Source organism: Nanorana parkeri, unplaced genomic scaffold (assembly GCF_000935625.1).
Source record: "Nanorana parkeri isolate BGI_ZX_2015 unplaced genomic scaffold, ASM93562v1 scaffold3208, whole genome shotgun sequence".
NCBI lineage: Eukaryota > Metazoa > Chordata > Amphibia > Anura > Dicroglossidae > Nanorana > Nanorana parkeri.
Window position 1 is genome coordinate 48,885 of NW_017309476.1, and position 9,469 is coordinate 58,353.

Consider the following 9,469-nt stretch of genomic DNA (forward strand, 5'->3'; position numbering starts at 1 on the left):
ATGTAAGTGTTTCCCTGCAGACAGGGGCCACGGGGATGTGCTACATTTTAAACAAGCAGCTGCCCGAGTTCCCGCGCTTGCTGGGGACCTCGGCAGCCTTCCTGTTAACCATGCGGGGCCCTTCATGGTTTCTAGCACCGGGGCCCTGAAGGTTCTAGTTACGCCTCTGATTGTATGTCCTGGATGGGATTATCAGCTGACCAATTGATTTCACTTTTGCGGGGAGCAACATTCACTGAAGTGGAGGCTGTCGGCGGATCCATTTACTTCTCTTTGTGAGCTGCGATGAAATAAATATGAGAATAATCGATGAGATCGCTCACATTCCGTCTCCTCTGCACGGCGCAGTAATCAATGACAAAGCCCAGCTTGCTGAGAGCGGACCTTACAAAGCTCTCATCGTGTGTAAACCAATGGAACCGATCCGCTCCGGCTGTTATGTAAGTCGCATTTATCGCCCCCAGGAGGATCAGGTGACCTCCGATTTTCAGCAGGTTTGAGACTTTTCCCAGGTTCCTCATGTAATCCTCCTCATCTTTGCTGATGACGTCCAATAACCCCGCACTGATGACGCAATCGGTAAGCGGCAACACCAGCGGGTGGGCTAGATTCTCCTCTTCGAGGTTACATGTCACAATATGCTTGATGGACGCTTTTAGGTTCAGTTCTTTGTCCTGAGTTTGGTCACTGAAAGAAAATGATAACAGGGAAGATAAAGTTCATGGCCTAGAATTCCTCTGTGAAGATTAAAGGAGAACTATGAGGGGGACGGGTACAACTGGCTCTGCCTCTAGATAGGCAGAGCTAGCTGTCAGTCACCCTGGTGCTAGATACAGCGTCCCGCACAGGGGAAGCTTCCTGATCAGGCTTTGCAATTACACGATGGAGATAGCACTGAGTAGCTGAGTGACATCATGGGTTGTAATGTGTCACAGGTAAACAGCTGTCACATGTTAACACATGGCCTAAAACCTCTTCTCAGACCCCTACAGCCCCCCTGAGACGCCACACATCCCATCTAAGAATCCTCACAGCTCCCTGAGAACCTACACAGCCCTCCTGAGACCCCACACAGCCTTCTGAGACCCTGTACGGTCTACCTGAGACCCCTCACAGCTTTCTGAGACCCTACACAGCCCTCTGAGACCCCACACAGCCTTCAGGGTCCCCGCACAGCCAACCTGAGACCCCTCACAGCCCTTCTGAGACCTCGCACAGCTTTCTGAAACCCTATGCAGCCCTCTGAGACCCCTCACAGCCCTTCTGAGACCTCACACAGCCTACTGAGATCCCACAGAGCCCACCTGAGACACAGCACAGCCTCCTGACACTCTGCCTCAGCCTCTTGAGATCCTGCGCAGCCCTGCAGAGATCCTCCACAGCCCACCTGATATCCTCTGCTGGAGACATCAGGCCAGCCCCCCGGAGCAGCACAGAGTATGTAGCTTCATAATATTCTGCATTGCTGTATAATGTATTGCTGGGATTTGTAGTCTCTCTACAGCTTGGAGTCAGTGGCAGAACTACCAGGGTCACAGCGCTTGCAGCTGGGACCGGGCCCTTGCACTTCACCACTGTCCTAAAATCATTCGTCTGTATTGTTTTAGAGCAACTGTCACATGGCACGAGAAAAAGTATCGGTAATTGGTATCAGTGAGTACTTGAGGAAAAAGTATCAGTACTCGTACTCAGTCTGGAGAAAATAGTATCGGTTCATCCCTAGAGAAAGCATGTATAAAAGCACTGCGCATTCTCCTTCAGGTTACATTCAAGAAACATTTAGATGAGTTTCTTAGTTCGCTAAATATACAAGGATACAGGAACTACCAGAGCTAAGTATATCCAGACACACACACACACACACTGTATATAGGTTGAACTAGAGGGACCTGTGTCTTCTTTCAACCTCATCTACAATGTTACTATGATGTTAAAATGATCCGCCAGCAGCATAATAATTCCTCAAGGTTATGAAAGCAAAATGTAGCAGAGTTGAACAATAGTATCAGACAATACGGTGCCTATTATGTATATTACATTTCTTATAACACTTGACTGACTTCCTACCCCTAGATGGTACTGAGGAGTATAGAAATGTCCTCTAATCTCCAGCCGGTGGAAGGTTTATAAATAGACCCGATACTATCACAAACAATTATCAACAGACACTTCACCTTTTTCCTTCCAACTCTTCGACAGAAGTTTTTGTGTGATTCCAGCTAAAAGCTCCGGTACGATCTCCGTGCCATCTGCGCACTTCCATGCTACATTTCTCATTGAACTTCATAATAATCATATCTTTGAAGATGTTGGCAGCTGAATATAGATGGTGAATGAAGGCGCCACTACTGAAGTCAATCAGCAGATTTCCACAGATAAAACCTGTTATAAAATAAAGTGTTGTGTACGTCACAGAACATACGAGGTGTGCAAAATAATGATCTGTAAACACAATCACTAAACATGCAGTTAATCTTTAACATGTTAGTTTCAATTCATTTTCAAAATTTTTCAGCATTCCTATAAAGGGGGGAAAACACTCTGTCCCGGTCTCCCAATTGTTCTCCTGTGTTGTCACCCTGTCACACGGAATTCAAATAGAGGCTACAGGTGACCATTTCAACACACATTACACAGTCATGGTCCACCATCATTTGCTGCTCATCTCTTAAAGCCTCAACACATATGCTATGCTATTTGAATCAACAGGCATCATCTCCATTGCAGTCCTCTCCTCATTGCTCTGTTTTCTCCTGCGGCCCCCTAGGGCAAGCGTCAGCAACTTTAAACACTCAAAGAGCCATTTGGACCCGTTTCCCACAGAAAAGAAAACACAAAACCCTTTTGACATCTAAAATGAAGATAACACGGCATATATAGTTTTTTACCTTTATGCTATGTATAGCATGTATATAGGTATATGTGGGCTTAGTAACACACTGGACTCTGGGCTTAGTAACGCACTGGACTCTGGACTTACCTGAGCCCCCGCAGAGCCCACCTGAGAGTGACCCTGCAGAGCACACCATAGATCCTGCACAGCCCATCTGAGACTCTCTATGGTGGGCTCTGCAGGGCCTCAGGTGGGCTGGCCGCCGGGGTCCCTTTCCCAATACCTCATCCCAACTCCTCTTACCTGCTGCTGCTGGGGCCCGGCCTCCTCTACCCCCTCCTCTGTCACCTCTGCCATGCCGCTCCTGGTACAGCTGATACTCATGTAAGAGGCCCCCCAGGCTGCCCTGACCCCTCACATGATGGTGGTGTTCTATCAAAGTTTGTGACTACGTTACAATGTGTGACTGGTGACGTGGTCACACATTTCAATGTAATCCCACCCAGTTTTTTGGTGGTGGAATGTGAAACCGCCAGTAGGTCAAACATTCCAACGCTTTTGCAGCTGTTCCAGGGCACATCGGCATTGCACATGGTATGTGCAGGAGAACTGATCTGCCCTAGAACAGCTGTTCGGTCCTGAAATGTCACTTCTATCCGACTCTGTGAGTGCGATCTCACATTCCACCCCACTCAAAAAGTCGGATAGAAGTGACATTTCAGGACCGATCAACTGTTCCAGGGCAGAACAGTTCTGCGCATACCATCTGCGATGCCGTGTTGTGTGCAGCAAGGTAGCCAACATCCCCATTGCTCTCCCCTACTCACTATTGTCTCTTTTGGAAATTCCAGAATGAAAAGCAAAATAACTTTATTGTCTCTCACAGAACCTCAAGAGAAGCTGACACTCAATATAAGTTATGAATAACAATTTATATACATGTAGTGAGCCACAAATGTCTCATTTCAACTTGAATAAATGATTGATAGACCAGTATGGGGAGTTTCACTACTATGAGTGGTATTTTTATTGCTTTCTACATCAAGGAATTTCATTTATAAAATATACAGATTCCTACATACCTCTGCTGAACACATAGTGAAGATTCATCAACGGAAATGTCAAAAAATCTTCTTTAAAGACCATGTCCTCCTTGTCAGAGAAGTACAATTCAAGGTTACTTCTAGAATCAAATCCATGAATGTTGTAGAGTTTCTTTGGTATAGAATCCATCTTGCAGCGTCGATGGGTCAGGTGTCACTTCTTTGGTTTCCACTTTCCAATGTGCTGAACTAATCTCACAGTTCACTTTATATTTATCAGGTGAGTTCAATGTTGTCATAATCTTGTTTGTTATATTCATATGACAGTCACAAGGGATTCAGCTGACAGAACTGTCATTACCCCTCCTCATTATTGTAAAATAAACCCTATTTATCCTACTTATTATTCATTATTCCCTCTTCTCTTCTTGCCTACATGTCGGTAACTTCGGTCATTTAACTTTCAAGCAATTTACCAACTTTAACAGCAGAGTGACTCTCGTATCTTCTTCAGCTTGGTCATACTCGCGGTGATATCTGGGAGTTGTCTTTATACCCGGCAAATACACCTCATTATCATCCCAGCCATGAGCATGTGATTGTCATGGGAACACAAATGACTGTTTTTGTTTTTTTTATTTGCCACACAAATATTTATTAGTTAATAGATTAATGAGCCATTAAAGCTCCTTTCATCTCCCTTCATTATAATAGATACCTCAGCTCTGTGAACACCAAGAAAGCACGTTCAGACTTTTTAAAATGTTTTTTTGTGAAGATTTATTTATTCAGGTCATGGTACAGTTAGTAGCAGTTGGTCACATGACCAGGGTTTTCAGGTGGAACAAGGTATACCTACAGCCTGGCCATACCCATCACCTCTCTGTTGTATCCTCTTACACAAGGAAAACCAGACCACACTAGATCGGGATTTAGTGGCTTTATCAGTCAATTAGCATAAGGTTGAGGTTGAAGAGCCTTGAAGACACTTGAAAATGAACAAACTCTGTGTACCTGCATAACTCATATGATAAGCCCCCACCTCAGGGAAGATTACACAAAAACTGACCGAAGACATATGCCGATCCATCAAATATGATGTCACTGCAAGCTGACTGAACTGAAGAAGGGACACCATACCCAGAATGGGTCCCTAATATTTCTCAACACCATCAAATTGACTCCTTTCAAAGATGTTGGTGTAGTGTCTGCAAAGCTCTAACTAAAGTTTCTACACCCCACAATACAGACCATGCTCGGAGCCCTTTCTGCCATGCTACAACTACCCAATCAGGTGAGTGCCCCCTGATTACCCTTCATTAACCACTTCATCCATTTATGTCCTTGTCCTTCTTCCATTTTAGTGTCAAGAACATAGCTCAGCAATTATCGCCTCACCGGTAACTCTGTCACTCTAATCCCGTCACAATGGTGTCACCTATTATGTCAAGGCAGATGTCGGTAGCCCAAGAGTTTTATGGCTTTACCATGTTGGTAAGAGAAGCGAGGAAAAATAACTAAATATATATATACATACAGCAGGGCTCAAAATTTCCACTCGCCCCCTCGCAATTGGCGAGTGAAAATTGCGTGGGGGCAAGTGGAAATCCAGGGGGAGGCACTTCCGCCGCCTCGGCAGCGGCGATCGCTGTCTGTTTTCTCTTCTCCTCCACCCGACCAATCTTCTCCTCCACCCAAACATGTTACACAGGATAACATGGGGGCACAGAATGACATGGGGCACAGGATGACATGGAGACACAAGATGACATGGGGGCACAGAATGATATGGGGCACAGGATGACATGGAGACACAAGATGACATGGGGGCATAGGATGACATGGGGCACAGAATGACATGGGGCACAGGATGACCTGGAAACACAAGATGACATGGAGACACAAGATAACATGGGGGCATAGGATGACATGGGGGCACAGAATGACATGGGGCACAGGAACAGCCTGTCCTTCCCGGGAATGGCCCGATACGTCTGTGCACGTCCCACGGATCTGTACGGGCCGACTTTAAGCAGTGTGAATGAGGCCTAATAGCGCAATCTGTCAGAAGATGTATCCAGCGACTTGACAGGTTATGCAAAATGTCTTGAACAGGAAGAGGTGGAACAAATTTAGATGGGGGGGTGCCGAGTTTCGTCTTGCCTAGGGCAGCACGAAACCTTAATACACTGCTGCATACAACCTTGCAATATTTGTATAAGTAAATAAATAGATTTGCACTGTGGTTAAAGGAGAACTATGAGGGGGGAGGGGGAGTGCTTTTCACTCACCTCATAGTTCTAGCCGACCTGTGACAATGAGACTGTCACAGGTCGGCTCAGTAGATCGGGAGGTGAGCGAACACATAACGGCGTTCGCACACTTCTCAATCCTGTCACGGCTCTCTGCCATGACAGGGGAGGGACTGCATCCCCCCCCCCCCCGATCCTCCAGCGCTGACTGGCGGAACGGACGGGGGAGGGGGCAGGTACAGCTGGCTCTGCCACATAGGCAGAGCCAGCTGTCACTCACGCAGCTGGGCGGATCCCGGCACAATTGTCGGGATTCGTTTCAACTGCGGCGTCTTAGTATACCGCGAGCTACAGCTCGCGGTATACTGAGCTTAGGGTGACGGGAGGTGACATTTGTGTCCTCCCGTTACCCTAAGGAGAACTATGGGGAAAAGCCCTAACCCCATACTTCGCCTTTAAGGCAGCTTTAAATATTAAAAACATACATTTTGCTAATTTATGTGCCACACATTTTACAATGAACTTCAACTTTAACAAAAAAGGAAACATTATTCCAATATTGACAATCAACTGGAATGTTTCAACTACAGTACCAGAAAGATCTCAACCCACTTAATTATAAGGCCTTGTTCACACCAAGCGCGGAGCAGATCCAGGGCAGAGCGGGTGCAGACCGGATCAAAACTGCGTCCAATGTATTCCTATGGTATTTTGAGCTCCAGTTCAAGGCAGCGTGCAGATCCAGAGCAGGTGAAAAAACTACGGCAAGCCCTATTTTACCTGCTCTGGATCTGCTCTGGAATGCATCAAAAACGCATCAAAAACGCATGCAAGTGCCTGAAAGCCCATGTTAAACGTTCAAAGTTTTTAATTTTTTAACCAAAAACGGCCCGTAACGCATCAAAAACGCGTCCAAAACGCATCAAAAACGCGGCACAACCCACTGCACTGCGTGTGCAGAAACCTGACCGGATCTGCTCTGCATTTGGTGTGAACAAGGCCTAAGGGAAAGAGTCCAACCCATTAAGGCCAGGTGCTATACCAATACATACCTTTTTTAATAGTTCCAGAGACGCCACACAGCCCTCCAGAGACCCCGTTCAACCCTCCAGAGACCCCGTTCAACCCTCCAGAGACACCATGCAACCCTCCAGAGACCCCATACAGCCCTCCTGAGACCTGGGAGGGTGGGGGTCGGGGTCTGACCATGTTTCATCGTAAATATGGGTGTAACTTGGTCAGAAAGGTGAAGTTAGAAACTGTGATCTGCTCCTAGCGGAGAAATGCCTCCAGGCATAGGCAGCCATCTGAGAATGCTAAGTTTGAAGGGGGGGCGCAAAAATGCACCTTCGCCTGTGTAAGCAAAAATCCTTCCACCGGCCCTGGGTGGGTTTAGCTTGGGGGGTGGAGTTAGGGGGCCATCTTACTGTACAGTGTGAGGTAGGGAGCCATTTTAGGTGGGAGAGGAAAGGAATCAGTCCCACCCACCCTCCCCGATAGTATTGCAGCTTGTTGTTTTTTATGTTTACGAAGGGTTAGTTTCCGCAAGTGTGGAATTTGGGGAGGAGGGGTACAATTTTTCTAGTTAGGGTTATGGGTATTCCTTTGAAATGTTTACTTGTTTTAATGTTTAAATTATTTTAAATGTTTACATCGCTGCGGTCATTGAACCTTCCAATAAATGTTGTTACATTACATTTTTTGAAATTACTGTGGTTAGTGTGTTATTTAGGTGGGGGGGTGAGGGTTACTTGGCCTTGCAGTCAGTCATGTATTTCCTGAATGGTATTATCAGCTGACCAATTGATTTCACTTTTGCGGGGAGCTACATTTAATGAAGTGGGACCTGTCGGTGGATCTATTTATTTCTCCTTGTGAGCTGTGATGAAATAAATATGAGAATAATCAATGAGATCGCTCACATTCCGTCTCCTCTGCACGGCGCAGTAATCAATGACAAAGCCCAGCTTGCTGAGAGAGGATCTTACAAAGCTCTCATCGTATTTCATCATATGGAACCGATCCGCTCCAGCTGTTATGTAAGTTGTGTTTAGTAACCCAAAGAGGATCAGGTGACCTCCGATTTTCAGCAGGTTTGAGATTTTTTCCAGGTTCCTCATGTAATCATCCTCATCTTTACTGATGACGTCCAATAACACTTCACTGATGACGCAGTCGGCAAGAGGTAACACCAGCGGGTGGGTCAGATTCTCCTCTTCGAGGTTACATGTCACAATATGCTTGATGGACGCTTTTAGGTTCAGTTCTTTGTCCTGGTTTTGGTCACTGAAAAAAATGATAACAGAGAAGGTGATGTGGAAGTTCATGGCCTAGAATTCCTCTATGAAGATTAAACCGCCATATAAATACATGTACCATGATGTCCTACAATCAGCATTGGACACTGCTGACCACTTACCAGCAACACTATCCAACTCCTGGTGTCACTCAGTCACCCTGGTGCTAGATATAGCATCCGGTACTGAGGAAGCTTCCTGATCACGCTTTGCAATTACATGGCATTACGTGGCTGAGTGACATCATGAGTTGTAATGGGTCACAGGTAAACAGCTGGCACATGTTAACACACGGCCTACATTTTTTTCTCAGACCCCGTACAGCCCCTCTGACACCCCACACATCCCACCTAAGAATCCTCACAGCCTCCTGAGACCCTACACAGCCCTCCTGAGACCCCACACAGCCCATCTGAGACCCTTCACAGCCTCCTGAGGCCCCGCACAGCCTCCTGAGACCCTACACAGCCCTCCTGATACCCTACACAGCCCACCTAAGACCCTACACAGCCCACCTGAGACCCCTCACAGCCCTTCTGAGACCTCGCACAGCCTACTGAGATCCCACAGAGCCCACCTGAGATCCTGTGCAGCCCTCCTGAGAACCCACACAGCCCACCAGAGATCCTCTGCTGGAGACATCAGGCCCACAACCCAGAGCAGCACAGAGTATGTAGATTCATAATAATCTGCATTGCTGTATAATGTATTGCTGGGATTTGTAGTCTCTCTACAGCTTGGAGTCAGTGGCAGAACTACCAGGGTCACAGCGCTTGCAGCTGGGACCGGGCCCTTGCACTTCACCACTGTCCTAAAATCATTTGTCTGTATTGTTTTAGAGAACATGACACAAGAAAAAGTATCAGTAATTGGTATCGGCGAGCACTTGAGGAAAAAGTATCAGTACTCGTACTCAGTCTGGAGAAAATGGTAACGGTTCATCCCTAGAGAAAGCATGTATAAAAGCACTGCACGTTCACCTTCAGGTTACATTCAAGAAACATTTAGATGAGTTTCTTAGTTCGCTAAATATATATATATATA

At 46.4% G+C, this 9,469-nt stretch overlaps 2 protein-coding genes across 3 annotated transcripts in view; both read right to left on the minus strand.

Moving 5' to 3' along the window:
- Nucleotides 1–235: 235 nt before the first annotated feature.
- LOC108802904 (nicotinamide N-methyltransferase-like) overlaps nucleotides 236–9,469 on the minus strand; it is a 12,115-nt gene continuing 2,881 nt past the window's right edge. The window contains exons 4-5 of the mRNA XM_018574749.1: nucleotides 7,975–8,414; nucleotides 236–247 (exon numbers count right to left, since the gene is read on the minus strand). Coding sequence (XP_018430251.1) covers nucleotides 7,991–8,414 — 424 coding nt within the window. The 3' untranslated portion in view covers nucleotides 236–247; nucleotides 7,975–7,990. The remainder of the gene's footprint in view (nucleotides 248–7,974; nucleotides 8,415–9,469) is intronic.
- Nucleotides 241–9,469, minus strand: part of LOC108802903 (nicotinamide N-methyltransferase-like) — a 22,740-nt gene continuing 13,511 nt past the window's right edge. The window contains exons 1-3 of one of the 2 annotated variants that reach the window (XM_018574748.1): nucleotides 3,916–4,077; nucleotides 2,175–2,382; nucleotides 241–687 (exon numbers count right to left, since the gene is read on the minus strand). In XM_018574748.1, the coding sequence (XP_018430250.1) occupies nucleotides 264–687; nucleotides 2,175–2,382; nucleotides 3,916–4,066 (783 nt within the window). In that variant the 5' untranslated portion in view covers nucleotides 4,067–4,077 and the 3' untranslated portion in view covers nucleotides 241–263. Of the gene's footprint in view, nucleotides 688–2,174; nucleotides 2,383–3,915; nucleotides 4,078–9,469 lie in introns of those variants that run through there. The other variant, XR_001942244.1, reaches the window with a different exon arrangement.